This window comes from Oryzias latipes, chromosome 4 (assembly GCF_002234675.1).
Source record: "Oryzias latipes chromosome 4, ASM223467v1".
Taxonomy (NCBI): Eukaryota; Metazoa; Chordata; class Actinopteri; order Beloniformes; family Adrianichthyidae; genus Oryzias; species Oryzias latipes.
The window spans coordinates 11169613-11188196 of NC_019862.2; the positions used below are offsets into that span (position 1 = coordinate 11169613).

The following is an 18584-nucleotide window of genomic DNA, read 5'->3' on the forward strand; positions in this document are numbered from 1 at the left end:
ATCTTATTAATCAATTATTGACCTTTGGAGGAAAGAAATCATTAACAGTCATACTTTATGTTTTTTAAACATGTAGAGTAGTTGCAGTGTTAGATAAGCAAATTTATCTCTAAGAGTTCTGGTGCATCGCCTGTCCGTTCTAGGAGAGCATCCCTCCGTCATGTGGACACCCCTGAAATTTCTTCTTTTTTTCCGGAAACTGTTTTTTTTTTTAAAGGAGTTTTTCCTTTCAGAGAAGGAGGGTCTAAGGGCCAGTTTAGCTTAGTCTGTTTAGTTCAGTTTAGCAATTACCTATTGTATTTTATAACTGATTTCAGGTTCTTATACATTTAACGGTATGAAACCTATTGAGACAACAATTTTTGTCATATTGGGCTGTGTAAATAAAATTGAATTGAATTTAAATTGAATTAAAAAAAAGCTTAATTATTCCACTGATGGAAACCCATGAAAATAATGAGAAAAAAAAGAAAAACTTAGAAGCAGAAAACTTTTTAAACGTGTCAAAACACCAGAAATCGAGGAAATGTACATGCATGAAGCTCTGGAATGCCACGACAGAGGTTTTGCATTCCAAATGACCCTGTCATCAGAATCATTTGACTTTCACAGTGTTTCTTTCTCTTGGGGTAAAAAAAAAACTTGTGAAAGTGAGAAAAAATTTTCATGGCAGTTTTCATTCATTTTAGATGTGAAAATTCAGCTCTAAAAATTGACCATGCATTCTTAACTCCTCACAGTACCGACAACATGCCAAGAGCACCTCACACCAAACCCAAACCCACCTTTTGTTCAAAAAAAAAAAGAAGTGGTGAGTTTGGACTCACTCTATAGAATTCCAGATGCTATTAATTTATTTTTTACTTTTTGTTAACAACTCTAAATAAAAGCTACAATGTACAAAATTAGCAGTATGCACTCTAAAGTTTATGGGGTAAAATAATGTATCAACTGGAGATATTGAGTCTGTGTTGCCCTCTTTTGTCCTCCTTTCTAAGCATCATTGTGCACCTGTGATGTGCGTGACTCCAAGTGTCCACAGAACTTGATAAAAGGTTTTTTTTAAAAGCCTCAACAACTAAAAAAGAGAGTAATGCAGATGGGTAACCATAACACCCAAAGATGTATTTGGCTGAAGCACAGCTGTTATCAGACTTTCTGAATTGACCTTCACTTATCAGTTGCAAGCCGTTGTACCGCTTTTGCTCACTCATAAACATCAAAGAGAGGTAATTAACTGGTTTGTCTGCAAGTCTAAAGACCATAGTGTTGTAGATTGGCACATAAACACCTTTCAAAGGATGATTCCAACTGTGCAAGAATAAGGAGAAAGAATACAGAGGCAGCAAGTAAATGAAAGTGAGCCAAAGAATTTCTTGTGTTTGCACAAGGATGTCTTAAATAGTTTTCTCTTGCAACTTTCAGCTCATTGACTCTAAGGAGTTGAAATATTTGGCTCTCTTTTCTCTATTGTTGTCCTTTATAAATATTGACTAGATCTTTGGCCTTACTCTGTCAATATTAGCAGAGTGTGTGGTCTTGCATATAACTTAACCTTTGCATAAGTGTATTACTGCTGTGTTGGAAGTAATATTTACATGACAAGCAGTTTTACGTTTTTAATGCTGTTTTTCATGTTAAAACTTCACATTGCAAAACAGATCCTCACAATGGATAAGTTGAAATTTTCCCAAATGTATGACTAATTGACTCATATTAACTTAATAGGTGACCTGCTGTCCTTCGCTTTTGAGTGGTGACTCTTTTTTGGCCACACAATAATTCATCATCCACTGGAAGGAGTCAGCACAGAGGCGTCTGTCATTGCTCATGCTTGGGACAGAAGGCAAGAATGGATGGTGGCTTGTGCAGGCTGCATTGTGGGAGGATTGTGCGTGTGCCTTGTTGTGTGGGAACACACTGCCTTCTCTGTTCCTGGAGGCATGGCAGTGCCTGAACCACACAGAGAGGAAATATAATATAAGGAAATATAAGGCTTTTTATGCATGTACATGCTGGCTTCTCTAAATAGAGAACTTTTAAATATTAGTTAAGTCCAACTGTGACAAATTGGTAAAGTAAAATGAGATGTTTGGCCAGCTAAGCCTAAAAAAATTGAAATTGACCTCAAATTCTGTTGTATTTTTGTCACTTTTTACAGCAGTTCTTTATGTCTATCAGGCAGAACTAAAGAAAGCACTAAATGTTAGCTCTTGGTAACTTGAGAGCAAAGAAAATTTTATAATTTTTTTTAGATCAGAACATTGAATTGTTGGCAGTTTTTGCTTCCCATATTTTGTATAATCTGACTAAAGGAAGATAAGTTTTGGCTTTTTACTAAATAAAGTATTCAGTGTTTCTTTGGATAACTCATCAACGCAATACCTACTTTAATTATTTTCAGTCTCATTTCAATATGAAACGAAGACCACATGCTTCACAAGTTTCCTGTTATTGTTCATTTAAAAAACTGAAAGCACTTTCAAAATCTCATCTGTAACCATAAAATGTGATAAAAATGTGAATCTAAAACTCTATTATCTTTTCCTATTATTATTAGCAATGGTTTTAGTCATAAAAGGGCTGCTTGTACAGCTTTTGGCTGGTCAATTAGGACTTATTTTTTGTCCCAATACAAATAAATTTAGCCCCCTTTCCAGTAGAGGAAATGCAGCATGCAAAACATCAAAGAATAAGGCCACACCCAGGTTTTTTAGGCATAATAACAATATTTGTTCAATACAAAATGAAATTCATTGTGATATGGCACAATATAAATAATTGCATAACTGATGGGTGAGTTCCTCTTCACACACGAGACGCTATTTATAAGTAAAAACAAACGTTTTGAAGGAAACACTGTTAGGCCTTCAAAAATAGGTCTCAAGCTGTGGCAGACAGTGGGACAGCCCTAACACCATATATGGTAGTGGGCGGTCTCATGAAACCAACCACTATCTTCTGATTGGATAACCAACCTGACATGACCATTTTTCCTTTCGCCTGTTGTCGATTCTGATTGGATGGCCAACTTGGTCCGATTTAGGATCATTATCCTTATCAGCCGAGGATGAAGTGAGATGGGGACGCAAAGAGGCTGATGGTAAAGAATACCGTTGTAGTTTGGCGTGGAGAGTCGTTTCTGCACGAACCGGCAGGCTGAGAAGAATGCTTGAAAACAAAAGGGAGAGGTTGAAAACCTTCCTGCGCAAGATCGACGAAAAGGCCATCGTCAGAATAAAGCACTTCATGAGGGAGAGGTGAGTTGTTCGTATGCTTAGCCGAACCGCTATCTATCTGCCGGGCGAACATCATCATCAACCCAGAATATAATGTGCTAACGGTTTCTGCTTCTAGTCGGACAACATACTTGCTATCTTTATAGTGTCAGCTTGTCTTTATTACAGTTAAATATAATTCAGGGAAATGTGTTTTTATATGGGCTTATGGGTGAAGAAATACGGAAGGAAGTGCATCCTTGAGTCAATGGCGTTTGCTAGCATGCTAGCAGTTAGCTTTTGATGTCATTTAAATGGTGTGTGCTTTTTTGTCTGTTTTTTTGTTTTGTTTTTTTAGACCAATGTATCCACTTAAACTAAGCAATTTTCAAAACTATCTCCATGCATATAAAATACACATATATGCTCGATATTTACTAAATTTTTTTAAAACAAATATCTTAATTTAATAAATATCTATACATGTAATTAAAACCAGTGTGGACTAGACGTGTTTGTCGACGTCCTCCTGTGTTAAGCCTTACTATTGATCGAGCTGACAGTGATGGCGGATGAAGTGTAACCAATCTAAAAATTGGGATTTGTAATTGTACTGGTAATCTCTGATTTATTATCAGAGAGAATAATGTTGATTTAGAGATGTTGTTGTGGGCATTTTAATATTACACTTTAAAGCCCCAACTATAAATGTATTATTATTATTATTATTAATGTCCTTATGTCATCCACATCTGTCTGTTATTAATCTTGCCTGCCTACAAAGTGAATTATCCTGTCCAAACGTAGCTTTGCAGGCTTTCAGAAGCGTGTGTAAGCAACTTTCAGGCCTTTAACCACTAAATCATAAAACAGAATCCACACTTTTAGTGTCTAGTTATATAGCATCCATTGGAAAACGTACACAGCAGTCGGTGTCCTCTATTTTTAGGAATCAGAAGTTGCCCACAGGTAGAACATGGTGTTGTAAGCACATCAAGAATCTCCCTGATTGTATGCCCCTTCCAGTTAGCTTTACCTCTGATGTTTTCCTCTCCTTAGATAGCCATTTGGTGGAGCGTAAGAGCTCTGCCACTAATAAGTCAACTACTGATTATCATTAAATACAAGGCCTTCACTTACTGTGGAAGTAGCAAGCCTTTAACTTTTAAATGCGTCATCTAGTAGTCATTATCTTATGAAGTTTACTAATTAAAATACTAAAGTTAGAAGCAGTATGACCAACATTGCAGCCATCTTGCAATGAAACAGCGGTGCATTGTAGCAAGTGCAAACCAGCTCTGAATGCTGAGTATTTGCTTATGAACTTTTTTGCATGTTTTTTCCCCCCTAGAGGTTTGTATAACATGCACATAGAAAAACTCCCTGGTAAAGAGAAGGTAAAGTCAAGGAGGATCTCAGAATGTTGGGTGTGGCAGCTGGGCAGGCGTCCTGTTGGCTCCCAGAAGATGCTCTTAAGAAGGAGCATAATGCCTTCTTTGGACCATAATTTAATGTTGTCCAGAGAAAAAGAAGAGTTTGAGATTTAAGACTGCAGAATGTTTATCTTTTAATAAAGTGTTGCGAGTCAACCGGCTGTTTATGGTTGAAGCTGTGCTCCCTCTGCCAGACGCACACGCTAATGATCGTTCCAGTGCCAACAAAAAGGTTATGCTCCTTTTGACAGTTTCATTTTTTTACTCTCTAGTTCCTCTGACATTTATTTCTACAGTCTAGTTTTATTTGATATCATTTGATTTTCTACAGTTGGGATTAGAAATGACTCACTCTGATCATGAGGCTGGACAAATTGACCAGTAGAATTTGAACAACTTTTGAAAAACTGCTCTGCAATAAATGTTGTGTTTCATAACTGGATTGTTTTGTTGGTGTAATGTATTTGTCTTTCTTGTTTAATTATTATTGTTTAGTTTACATTAAGTCCCGTGATATCAAAGTTTTAGGTTAGGGGTGATATCCTCTATCTTTTAAAGTGATAACTGAAATAGGTCATATGAGAACTGTGAGTCTTATTTTTATAATTGTAATGTTTTTTTTTGCAAAAGGTTTGTATAAAATGCAATCTGTTGCTGTGGTCTTCCTAATCCTTTATTAGTTTTAGATAAACTGTTAAATGAGTTATCAGCGCATCAATTTACTGCCAACTTATCTCTTTAAACTCGAGTGCTTTATAGAAGCTTTTTTGTTCTTCTACTTGAATATAGACACAACTTTTTAAATTTTAAATTGCTTTATGATTTCCTTGCAAACTGGATTTTTTTATGAGGGTGCAAAATCTGTTTCTAGAGCAAATCATTGGACCTTTCTTCTCCTGTGCGTATGCCAGGCCTTGGGGTAGGGTGGCCTTGAAGAAAGACCTCCTCTGTCTTAATGCTAGGTTTATAGAAAAGGTCAAGGGAGATGCTGCACTTGCAAGGCCACATGACTTCCCACTGTTAAACACACACTTCCTTACACACGCTTATAAAAAAATCTCTGTTCTGCTTGAAGTTTCTGGCAGATAAAGTTCACTCGGGAATTCTTTTTGTTCTTAATCTTCGGAAAAGGATTATTTTTCTAATGATATTACTGATCTTTATGGCATAGTCAAAAATAAAAAGAAAAGCGCACACAGATAGATACTGGCTTGAACTTCTTTCTTTGCTGCTGTGCTCCACAGGCTGTTATTTTCTCTGATTGCTGGCTCCATTCCCTGCCCATAATGATTACTCTGTATAAACTCAGACATGTTTACTGTAGATGAACATGCAATTCTTTTTTTAAACTAAGACTATCCAAAACCTTTTGGTTTATAATTTGTTGTTTTTTTTTTTCATTCTGGATAGTTTTTTTTTTTAAAAGCTTTAATGCACATAAAGTTAGATGTGTTTGGTGTTAAAGTTCCTGATTAATTAAAAAAAACTTCAGTAATATTTGTATTTTGACAGTATTGAAAGTATTTTGAAAGACCAGCTGCTCCTCTTTCAAATAAATATATCTTAAGGGGATAAACAAGCCAGCGGGTCATGTGACGAGCACGGCTTGTTTGTCCTGTAGATGGTGCTCACATCCAGATCTTAAAGACCGACAGTCTAGGAACGTTAATAGTCATCTGAACATGAATGTGTGAACATGTGAACCTGGGACTCACGTTGTCAAAGCAGATGATCCAGATATAGAAGAGTGTTTTGCATAGAAGCACTTTTAGCTTAAATGTTCCAGCACTGCAGACCAGCTGACTGTTTGACGTCTGTATTGGGACTCTTGGGATCATCTGGGGAAGAAAAGTAAAAGCATTTGGGTTTTTATACCCTAAAGGACTTTCTTTCTGCTGACTGAGATGGTTTTTGGTAGATAAACTAGCCCCAGGTTCTTAAAAGTGCTGAAAAGTTTTATTTTTAAAAACGGTATTTTTAAATGATTCAATAGATCTTTGTTCATGCTGTATTAGTTACACAAATAAAAGAAGTGATCTTTCACCTCCCTATAATCATTGCATAACATAATTAGTAATAGTAATAGTGTAATGGACACTTAGGTGTAGTTGTGTTGAATAAAGTCAGTCTATGATGTCACAGTTACTCTGTTATAAGCTGTTGGCATTCAAGGAATGTTTGAACTTTTCCTGGCTAAAGGGCATCATATTGCTGGGGCATGTCCTTAATCTATAATTGGTTTTATCTCCATTTTTAGCATGGAATGTTGGTTTGAAGTTTATATTGCTTGAGGACTGATTTGAGGGGAGAAATTGGGTTTCTGTTCACATGTTAATGTCAATGACAGCCATCATTTTATGTGGCTAAGTGGTTCTATGAGGCTTTAGGCACATGAGTAGTCTTTCATATTCTAATCTAGGTCAGATTGGTTTCTAAAAAACTTGTGATGTTCATCATTTGTTTCCATCATGCGACTGTAAGACAAGAGGAGTAATTGATAACTGAAAAAAGTCACATGTCATGTTTGGACTATCTCTGGTCTGTGTGTGGTGATGTCATGGGTATGAAAATAAACTGCTAATGGCGATATGGCTCAGTTCAGTGCATTTATAAGTTTGCACTTCATTGACCTGATGCTTTTTTTCCATTGCTTTACATTTTTATGGAAGTCAAACAACCGGCCTTGCTTTCTAAAGTCACATTTCTCTTCTCCACAAAGGGCTAAGCCGGTCTTTGTCATGTTTATTGTCTCGGCTGCTTTTCTATCCATCTCCTTGTTGTCATTGAGAATGGGGCTTTGAATAAAGTGGTCAGGTTTTCTAGTTTAGAATCTAGAATAGAACTCTGTTCCCCACTGGTAACTGTTTCCATGTCAACAAACCTTAAGGCTAGACCAGAAAGGATTGGGGCTGGAAAAGGATTTTGGGCTTCAAATCAATTCAGTTCTTGTGCTTGTCAATTTTTATCTGGCCCTTTTCCTGTGGTGACATGATCTTTATGCTACTTTTTATGCTGTGGCAGCTGCAGTAAAAAAGACCTTTAGTCCCATCTGAGCTGGCGTTTGGGGCGAGGTGTGAGAGGTGCTTTTCATTTGCTACCTCATTCTTGTTGAAGAACCTTTTGAAGGAACGTGGAAAAGAGATTTTTAGTTATGGAGAAGAGTAAGGAGTTGATGAATCCACAAAGTGATGATGAGGATTTTTCTTGTTCTCTGGATCCAAAGAGGTAGGCTGAACTCATTAGCTGAGGTATTCATTTCACCCAGAACTTCTCAAATTACGTAAGTCAAAGCAAAGCTATCAAGACCAACAAGTGAAAATTGATCAAACAGGAATGCTAAATCCAAAATAAAAAAAAAGACATAAAAGAAGTACTCTCCCTAAGGCAAAATATTCTATTTTTTGTCTTATGTGTACCAATGTTTACTTTGGATTAGAAACATTTTCCCACAAACTTTTGACATTATTATTAACTCTAATAAACCAAAGATCCGGACAGATTGTATCTTCATGCATTGGGGTGACTTTAAAGCTCCTTCACTTTATATATTTTAGCCAAAAGTTTTTACCGGAACAAATCCAGATAAAGAAGTAATATCAAAGTGTTTGTTATTAAATGTGACAGAACATGACATTTAGTGAGGATCTTGTTTATCTTTTAGACACGACACAACTTGTGCTTGTGATAAATTCAATCCTTCATCTGTTATAATCGAGTAGTTCTGACTTGTTTTGAATTGTCTGATGGGAAAAGAATAAGACCGTACTTTTTTTTTTATACGTATAAAACCTTTTCATGATTTTTTTTTTTTTACGACACACACCTTGTTGGGAAAGTAGGTTAGAGTTCAAACACACCTTCACTCTTTCTTTTTTCCTTCTGATGAGAGCAAACGGGTCATTTCGAAACCGATCTGGTTTCCATTTTACCCATGGGCCTGTTTTTCTCTGATCCATGTAAAGAATATACCGGTAAATGTCTTCTTTGTGCTGAAAAACAGCACCTGCCAAAATCTTTTTGTCCCCTTTTTAATTTTTAGAAGTTTTTCATTTCAAATCTTTATTTTACAGCCTAAAAAGCGGGAAGCTTTTCCTACACACACAACACTTCCAGAGAAACCGGTTTTAAAGCGATCTGCCTCAAATTGATTAGGAACGATTGTTTCAGTATTAGTCAAAGAGTCACCTTTTCAGACATTGTGAAAGCTTGAATGGGACAGTTAGTTTCAAGATTCCTAAACAGACGTTTAAAAAATCTATTTAGAACACCCAAGAATGCAAATTATTTTGTCTTTTAATTATGGAAATATTAAAAGACAAATATAGACGAGGTCATTTGAGAGAGGTTAATGACTGCAAAGTGGTAGTAGGAGAGAGTGTAGCCAGACAGCACCGCATGGTGGTGTGTAAAATGACTCTGGAGGTCAGGAAGAAGAAGAGAGGGAAAACAGAAAAGAAGACCAAGTGGTGGAAGCTACAGAATGAAGAAACTTGTGAGGAATTTAGGCAGATGTTGAGACAGGTCCTGGGTGGTCAGGATGAGCTTCCAGATGACTGGGAAACTACAGCAGAGATTATCAGGGAAACAGGTAGGAAGGTGCTAGGTGTGTCATCTGGAAAGAGGAAAGACGGTAAAGAGACTTGGTGGTGGAATGAGGAAGTACAGGAATGCGTCCAGAGGAAGAGGTTGGCTAAAAAGAAGTGGGATGTAGAAAGGACTGAGGAATGTAGACAGGAGTACAAGGAAGCGCAGCGTAGAGTGAAGAGAGAGGTGGCAAAGGCCAAACAGAAAGCTTACGATGAGCTATATGACAGGCTAGACACAAAGGAAGGAGAGAAGGACTTGTACAGGCTAGCCAGACAGAGAGACAGAAATGGGAAGGACGTGCTACAGATAAGGGTGATTAAGGACAGAGATGGAAAGGTGCTAACAACCCAGGAGAGTGTACAGAAAAGATGGAAGGAGTATTTTGAGGAGCTGATGAACGTGGAAAATGACAGGGAAAGAAGGGAGGAAGATGTGGTTGTTGTGGAGCAGGAAGTAGCAGAGATTGGAAAGGATGAGGTTAGGAAGGCTCTGAAAAGGATGAAGAGCGGAAAGGCCGTTGGTCCTGATGACGTACCTGTGGAGGTATGGAAGTGCTTAGGAGAGACAGCAGTGGAATTTCTAACGAGGTTGTTCAATAGGATTTTAGAGAGTGAGAAGATGCCTGAGGAATGGAGGAGAAGCGTTCTGGTTCCGATCTTTAAGAACAAGGGTGACACGCAGAACTGCAGCAACTATAGAGGAATAAAGTTGATGAGCCACACAATGAAGCTGTGGGAAAGAGTAGTGGAAGCCAGGCTTAGGAAGAAGGTGGAGATTTGTGAGCAGCAGTATGGTTTCATGCCCCGTAAGAGCACCACTGATGCCATTTTTGCTTTGAGAATGTTGATGGAAAAGTACAGAGAAGGTCAGAAGGAGCTGCATTGTGTGTTCGTAGATTTAGAGAAGGCATATGACAGGGTGCCGAGGGAGGAGCTGTGGTACTGTATGAGGTCGTCTGGAGTGGCAGAGAAGTATGTCAGAGTAGTTCAGGACATGTATGAGAGAAGTATGACGGTGGTGAGATGTGCTGTAGGTCAGACAGAGGAGTTCAAGGTGGAGGTGGGACTACACCAAGGATCAGCTTTGAGTCCTTTTTTGTTTGCTATGCTGATGGACAGGCTGACAGACGAGGTAAGACAGGAATCTCCCTGGACAATGATGTTTGCGGATGACATTGTAATTTGCAGTGAGAGTAGAGAGCAGGTGGAGGAACAGCTAGAGAGGTGGAGGTTTGCTCTGGAAAGAAGAGGCATGAAGGTCAGTCGTAGTAAGACAGAATACATGTGTCTGAACGAGAGGGATCAAGGTAGAAGCGTTAGGTTACCGGGGGTTGAGGTGAAGAAGGTGCAGGAGTTTAAGTACTTGGGGTCAACAGTTCAGTGTGATGGGGAGTGTGGAAAAGAGGTGAAGAGGCGAGTGCAGGCAGGTTGGAGCGGTTGGAGGAAAGTGTCAGGAGTGTTGTGTGACAGAAGAGTGTCAGCAAGACTCAAAGGAAAGGTGTACAAGACAGTGGTGAGACCAGCTCTGCTCTATGGGTTAGAGACGGTAGCAGTGAGACAGAGACAAGAGGCTGAGATGGAGGTAGCGGAGATGACGATGTTGAGGTTCTCCTTAGGAGTGACCAGGTTAGACAGGATAAGGAACGAGTACATCAGAGGGACGGCTCATGTTGCCTGTGTTAGCGACAAAGTCAGAGAAGCCAGACTGAGATGGTTTGGACATGTTCAGAGGAGGGATAGTGGATATATTGGTAGAAGGATGTTGGAGATGGAGCTGCCTGGCAGGAGGGCAAGAGGACGGCCAAAGAGGAGATATATGGATGTCTTAACAGAGGACATGAAGTTGGCTAATGTTAGGGTAGAAGATGTCCATGATAGAGTGAGGTGGAAAAGGATGATTCGCTGTGGCGACCCCTGATGGGAAAAGCCGAAAGAGAAAGAAGAAGAATTATGGAAATATTTGAATTGTTTATAAAGCTTAGCGTTATTTATGCTGAATCCCAGCTCGAAAATGTATTTTTGTCTTGTCATGTCAAATCTCCCTTGTTTGCTTATAGAGTTTGGATTTGAATGTTGCTGGAGCAAGAACCAACAAAGTTATATCAAATTTTTAGGAGTTTAGGTCCTGATGTTTGCTGTTTTTTGCTCATGGCTTCCACTTTTTGAACTACTTAAATTGAGCAAAGCAGCAGCTACTTTCCGAGGAAGGGCTTGAATCACCTTTTCTCTGTCTATTTCATCATTTTCTTGCAAAAAGCGGTTATAACTCAACCAGTAAGACGTTAGTCAAAACAACCTCAGGCACAACAGTTTGCTGCATGACTTTTTCAGAGGTTCTCTTTCTCTTTAGCCAAGTTGTGTCATTTTTCTCTGCAGTAAATATAGTTAAGATAGTTTTGTTTTTTGTCAGAGGACAGGATCTGTTTTTTTCTGAACAGGTCGGCTCTCATGTGCTCTTTGTGTGTTTGTGTAAGGGAGGCTGGTCCTTCCATGCTTATTTGGTCATGGGGGAGGGACAGAGCTCCACGTCAGCAGCTACGGAGTGTCACACCACTCACTCCTAACAAAGTGGCTTCCTCTAAACTCTACATTTACGGTAGTCTGAAAAACAGCCGTTGCTTTCTTTCTCAGGATGTGGGACGATGCGGGACACGCTTATATCTCCATAACCGACCTGGGACCACTCATTAAGTAGAAAAATATGGTTTTATTTTTGTGAATTTTCTTTGGAATCTTTTTTTTCTTTTTTTTTTTAACTCAAGGCAGCTCAGTTTATAGTCAGCAGCTGGTTAGAGCTCTCTTTTTCAGTATATTTAAAATTAGGAAATGCCTACTGTCAGTAGGTATATAAATTTCCGCACATCAAAGCGAGTTAAAATTAGCAGGTAAGAACTTTTTGTTTTTCGTGTTTCAGCACTTGGGTGTCTGGGTTCAACTTAAAGGATAATTCCTCTTAGATTTCTTGTAATCTTCATAGATTGTGTTTCATAAATCAGTGGATTTGTTTGATTGTTTTCTTGACGGACTTGGTGTTCTCTCAGTATTTTTAAAAACTTTTTTGCTCCTTTGGTGTATTTGAAGTCGAGTTTAACTGGAATTATCTGAGCTTTTTACAGATTGTTGTCATTTTTGTGCTGTCCGTCAAGCAGCCCTCACAGATGTGTGTTTGTTAAGTGATGTCCTTGATGCAACATGTATCTATACAGATTTTTATTTGGTAAAATGCCATTTCCAGCACATTGTAAAGATAAGAGCATAGTATGTCCAATACATCTCTTTGTCATTTTCTGCTTTGATCTGAGTAGAAAGCGGTCTGTTTATTACGTTTCTCTTGCAAATGATTCAAGACCAAAGCTGTGTGAAACTTAACATTTATTAAGTTGCAAAGAACAGTTGGAAAACAGTAACAGCAAATGAAAATATCTGGTTGTTAAATTATTATCATTTATTTAAGTTTTATACAGATTTAATAAGAAATGTCTGTCGAAAACGGATAACAATTTTCATTTCTTCAGGTGGAACCTCAAGTTCTGCTTTTCTTAAAAGTCTGAAATATGATAAAACATGTTTTTTTAAATTCCATCTCTCCTTTCTCCAGTAATTATCCAGTGGAGAGCAGTGGTGGAGGGCTGCCGGCCAAAGCAAAAATAAGCAAGAGCAGCCAGAGCAATGCCAGCATCAAGAAGGTGGAGGCGAGGAAAGCCTTAAGTCTGGAGGCGGCTCAGCTGGAGATCCAGCAGCAGCACAAAGCCCTCACCAGACAAGTAGCAGTCAGGTAATTTCAAAATACGAGCGCGTTGCCGCCATGAAACACTCACCAAGTCTGCAAGTTTCATTTACACCACGAGAAACCTTCAGAGTTGAACGCTGAAGACTTGCAGCCATTCATAACATCCGTCACAAGACCCCATCTGACTCCCAGTCATTATTCAGTTGGGACGCACATGACTTCACAGCCAATGAAAGCTGACCGAATTCTCACATGATGGTCGTTTGCTCAAAAATAAGGTGACGTTTTATGCTATAAAGAAAATGCAGAACTATGTCACAAACATGGATTTCTGCTGATAAATACTCCTTGTTGCTGGAGAAATCCCCAAAAAATTTTTTTAAACTGATTAATAGAAAACAAACATGCTGAGGCCAAGCTTTAAAAGCAGGTTTTTATTTGTGCCAAGTTGAATTTAAACCGTTATAATAAAAAAAAACCTAAGTTGTTAGCTGAGTTCAGGAAAGATAGTTTGACATTTATTTGATCTGTACATCTTTAACTGGACAGTTTGTTTATATTTTATCCTAACGGCAAAACCTGATTGCACTTTTGTTTTTGTTTCAAACCACGGTAACGGTCATGCTTTTACGTTTCTGCAGGTCCCAAACATTTGATGTTGACAGCAAAAGCTTTGAAAAACCGGAGCTGCCTGGCACAAAAAGCGTAAGCCCAGCCCCACTTTAACTGCAATTCCTGACTAAATAGTAATCTAATCTATATCATTTAAAAGAAATCTTGTTGTTTTTTTCAGAGTTTCACCAAGCACAACAAGACATTCCACAAGTTGTTTCCTGACATTCCCGACAGCGAAGACTTGATTCACGGTAGGAAAATGGAAATAAGCTAGAAGTAGACTGAACAAAAATAAGTTTCTTTTTTAGGCTGAAAGTTCATTCTTTTTTTTCCTCCCAGCATACATCTGTGCGCTGCAGAGGGAAGTGCCGTACCACGGTCGGCTGTACATCACCGACACCCACGCCTGCTTCTATTCCTCTGTTCTGCTCAAGGAAACAAAGGTAGCCAGGAGCCTAGTCCTGTCCTGCTTCTGATTTCAGTTTGCCCGAAGTGGGATCTGAGTCTTGTTGTTGTGTTGGGGCTGTGGTTTCTGCAGGTGGTGGTTCCAGTTTCCTCCATCCACATAGTGAAGAAGCAGAACACGGCTTTGCTGGTCCCCAACGCCCTGTCCATTCGCACCACTGAAGGGCTCAAGGTCAGTCTGTCAGACGTCGATTAAACATTCATTAAGGCTGCTCCAGTTAGTATTGAGCTCCATGTAAAATCACTCGTCTTTTTTTTCAAAAAATCCTGAGCGTTGCTATAGTTGAAATAAAATCTGACAGTCTCTTTGTAATCTAGGAATGCCTGCAAACAAACCACTAATATTCCTGATTCCCTCTCATTGTCCAGTATCTCTTTGTGTCGCTGCGGAACAGAGAGTCGTGTTACCAACTGCTTTGCTCCGTCTGTCCTCAGGTAGAGGTGAGTGACTTGGATCAAACGCTAGCAGGCCACTCAAAAGCTAGACACACTTCACTAAGCCAACAAGTGATAGAAATGTAAAACATGGCTTCAAAGCACACAAACCCAACCGCACAGCACTAGCATTGCTGGCTGGCAGTTTTTTCTTTTCTTTTCAAATATGATAGCCCACAGCATATGTATGTGACATTTTCAGTCTGTCAGATCTTCTTTGGGTTTATATCATGTCCTATAATGAATGTTTTTTATTTTTCTTTATTTTAATGACAGGACGCCAGCACAAACAGCAGCCCGCTCTTCTCCTCAGGCGAAAACAGCTTTGAAAAGAGCAAACTTGAAGTAAGACATCTTGGTTAAAAGTCCAAGAAAATAACTGGAGTTGTAGCATATTTATCCTCTTTGCCTTTATGTCTACAGAACTCCAGCCTGTCCAGTTTGGATGACAGCTTCGACCAGATAGATAGCTCAGAAAGTCAGTCTGTACAGGAGCAGCCTCTGCAGAGAAGTAAGAATTTCAGGCAGCCATTTTCATTTGACCCCCAAAAAAAACCCCCTGAAGTGTGGGAAAAATGACTCTATATATACATATATATGAATGTCTGGACATTAATTATGAAAAGATGACTTTTTTTTTTCTTCTTCTGCTTTCTCTTTGTAGAAGCTTCACCTCACAGCAGTAGCTCAACTTTCAGCAGCCTGCACAAGCAGCAAAATGATAGCTTATCCTCAGAGGAGTCCTCCGACTCAGGTAATTCCCCCATTGGTAAACATTTATTATGATATCTCCTGTTTATATGGATTGTCTTAGTATAAATGCGTCGTCTGACGTCCTCGTTAACTCGATTGTATTTCTAGCTGTGGTAAAGTAAATCTCCAAGTGCCAGAGAAATGAGCAGCAAAGTAATGGTGGAACCTGATCCATGACATCCGAGTTTCCCGTTTGTCTTTCAGGTGGATCTTTTGTGTGGAATGCGTTTGAAAAAGCAAAGTCTCTGCTGGTTCAGAGAGAGGCCAGCACCCTCAACACCCTCCTCTTTATCTACTTGATTTTGTGAGCGACCCTCTTTTATCTCGGCGGTTTTATTCTCTTTTCTGGGATGGAAGTTAACAGAAGTGTGTGTCCTGCAGGGTTGTGCTGCTGCTGTTGTCTTCAGGCTACATCGGTCTGCGTATTTTTGCTCTGGAGGAACAGCTCACGTCGCTCGGTGCGCTGCCGGAGTTCACCTTACACAGCAGGTAGCGTTTGTTTCTGCTGTTTCAGCAATTTTTATCAAGAATGATACATTTAGTCGGATGCAGAACAACCTGTTTGTTCCAAAAGTCCTTCTAAGTCATCTGATAAAATTTGCTCTACTGCGTTAGTTTTATTTGAATCAGGATAAAATGCAAAACTGTCCTGAGTTGTTTCTTTTTTTTTTTTTTTTTGGTCTTCTTAGCAAAAGCAAACCTTCATTTTAGGCAGAGGAATATTCACAGCATCTCAAACCACAGCTCTTGACTTTTTTAGAACAAACTCGGTCGCTTGTTTGAGAAATGCACTTGAAGACAGGAAGTGTAGAGCACGGTGGTTTTCTTTGCTCCTTGCAAAACAGTTTCACCATATGAAACAGCAGACTCTTTGAATTTGTTCACTATTTGATCTTTAAATTGAACTATAGAATTTGAGAACTGTTTTATTTTTTTGACACTCAAACAACATGCGAAGATGAAACAAGATCAGAGGGTTTTCAAAAACCCTTCTTTTCCAGTTGGGCTTATGATGATGATCTTCTTTTTTTTAATTCATTTTTCTAAACTCCTAACCACTTTCAAGAAAATGGAAAATTCATGTCACGGGTGCCGCCTTCTTGTCAAGTAACTGAATATCTTGGAGTGTGGTTTGTGCCGCTCCTCACTGCTGTCCTCTGTCTCGACAGGTATCACAAAGACACGTAACACTGGATGACTGAAGGAGAGATTGGTTGACTCATGACTGGAAGATAAGTTGGGCTCCTTCTGACGGAACCTGGAGGGCTAACTGCAGTGGTTTTCCAACTCCTCTCTCTATGACCTGTGCTGTTATGTGGAAGAACTTGTGCAATTTTAGAGATGACTTGAAGGGCTATGCTTCCTCTTGGTTCAGAGAACAGATTGACACGCCACGGCTGGCGTCCACGCAGCCAAGCCAAATGTATTCTGGGCGCTGCCTGGTTGCAGCGCGTCCGTTGAACCAAAGCCAAGGGGCTCAGACTCTGCAAGCTGCCACACAAGCCAAGTTGATGGGCACTTTGCACAAACCTCTTTTTGCCCCTCTTCTTCCTGAGCATGCATATAAACAGGGCTATATCGAGCCAGCATCGGCGGCTGTAGCGCCTTTTGCTGCACCTCAACACTGGAGACGTAGTGCTAAGCGTAGCCAAAGATGCACACGGCGCATGTCTTTTGCATGAGTGCACAGAGATAACATTTCTGTCTGTACGTAACACCCCATCTCTGAGCTGCACACTCAGTCCTGTCCCAATCTCGGTTTTTTCTCTCAGATTTGCGTCCTTCACATCGGTCTTATCTCTCTAATCAGATGTGAGTTGAAATGATGACGAAGGGATTCTTCCACGCAGATCAGCCCACAGAGGGCTCGCTGCTTTTTCCAAAGGTCTTCTCCTTTCTCTCTTTCTCCAATCAGTGATCACTGCAGTATTACTTTCTTTGTCTTTGGCATGATTTAAACCTGTTTAATGATCCGAGGTTATACTCCATCCAGGCGTCACTGGATAAATGCATCATCAATGCACAAATACTTAGTACAACAGATCTTGACAAAGTGGTCTTAGAGGCATTTGAATTATTCTATTGTGTCTCAAAAGTGTAGAAATGTCCTCTTTACACACGGTTTAGCAGAATGATTCCCAAGATCCTGTTGGACTGGCCGAATGAGAACTAAACGACATTTTTAGAACCTCAAGTTGTTTTTAAGTAGCATCTATTAAATATTTCAAATGCATGTGTCTGCAGAAACGACACACTTGACTGATACTGTAAATGTGTTCTCGCTATTGTCACGTTTGAGGGGCTGGGAGCTTAAAAAAAAAAACCCCGTGCTGCGAGGTCCAAGTTTTTAAAAGCAAAAGAAATGGTCCGAAAGCGAGTTTCAATATGCAACAAACTGTTATGCATGGAAAAACATGTCATTTATTTTTGTGTGTTTGTGTTGATAAGTGGAGCTTGATGTTTGCTGGGGCTGAAATCAGAAGAAAATGTAAAAAAAGACAGTGGAATGAAAAGAACGGCTCAAAGAGAGAGCAAGCGCACTTTAAATGATGTGTTGGGTCCAAACCCCCCCCCACACCTGGTTTGGATGGGGAAGAAATGGCAAAAGTTGGCATTCTGTGAGATTTGACGGTGCTAAGATCTTTGTTTTCACTCCGGGGTGGCGTCCACATCATCCTGTATCCAGCTTGTCTAATCAAAGTCAAGTTTTATTGATTTCACATTCAGAACATCTTTTGTTTTTTCAAAATGTTTTTTTTTTTTTTTTTTCAATATGCGTGTTCGGATGAGTCAAGTCTTCCCTGACTTGAATGCACCTTTACCAACTTTCTCCGAATGCTCGCGTTTCCTTACTTCCTGGTTTTGATAACTATGAAAACTGATTTGAACCACATATCTGATCCAACCTGGTGGCAGAAGCTCCTTTGGATGGGGGCGTGTTGACGACTTTGGCCTCCATTCATCCCTAGAAAGTCTTCTGCAATGTTGACACTCCTCCCTCCCACCAGGGGGCAGCGCACACACCTACTGTCCTCGTGACTGGATGAGGGCTGCATTTAGGTGGTTTTGCACTATTCAGAGTGTAAATAATTTTGTACCGGTCGTTAATGTCCTTAATTCTATTATGGTCCTAAATATATCAAAATATATTTATTTGCATTCTATGTAATCCAAAGCAGTCTCTGTGAGATGACTTTACTCTTGTACAAAATTAAACATGTTTTGAGATAAATAATTTCCTGCTGTCTTTTGTTATTGCTCTTATGAACTTGATGTTGCAAAGAAATAAATCTTATGTAGATTTGGCAGCTTTCAAAAAATATTGTCATTTTTTGTTTGATTAGGAAAA

The 18584-nt window shown here is 39.4% G+C and overlaps 1 protein-coding gene across 1 annotated transcript; it reads left to right on the forward strand.

Moving 5' to 3' along the window:
* Positions 1 to 3004: 3004 nt before the first annotated feature.
* On the forward strand, positions 3005 to 18470 carry LOC101174904 (GRAM domain-containing protein 2B). Its single transcript, XM_011473956.3, has 13 exons — positions 3005 to 3260; positions 12836 to 13012; positions 13609 to 13672; positions 13761 to 13833; positions 13922 to 14025; positions 14121 to 14219; positions 14417 to 14488; positions 14759 to 14827; positions 14906 to 14993; positions 15147 to 15236; positions 15440 to 15539; positions 15617 to 15724; positions 16405 to 18470. The coding sequence occupies exons 1-13, from the start codon at positions 3169 to 3171 to the stop codon at positions 16421 to 16423; spliced, it is 1155 nt and encodes a 384-aa protein (XP_011472258.1). The 5' UTR covers positions 3005 to 3168; the 3' UTR covers positions 16424 to 18470.
* Positions 18471 to 18584: the final 114 nt, after the last annotated feature.

What these genes read in the sequence shown, in the direction of transcription:
- LOC101174904 (XM_011473956.3), top strand. Translation starts at nt 3,169, where the DNA reads ATGCTTGAAAACAAAAGGGAGAGGTTGAAAACCTTCCTGCGCAAGATC. An exon ending in AGCTGCCTGGCACAAAAAGC is followed by an intron (nt 13,673 to 13,760) that starts GTAAGCCCAGCC and finishes TGTTTTTTTCAG; the next exon opens with AGTTTCACCAAGCACAACAA. An exon ending in CTCTTTATCTACTTGATTTT is followed by an intron (nt 15,540 to 15,616) that starts GTGAGCGACCCT and finishes TGTGTCCTGCAG; the next exon opens with GGTTGTGCTGCTGCTGTTGT.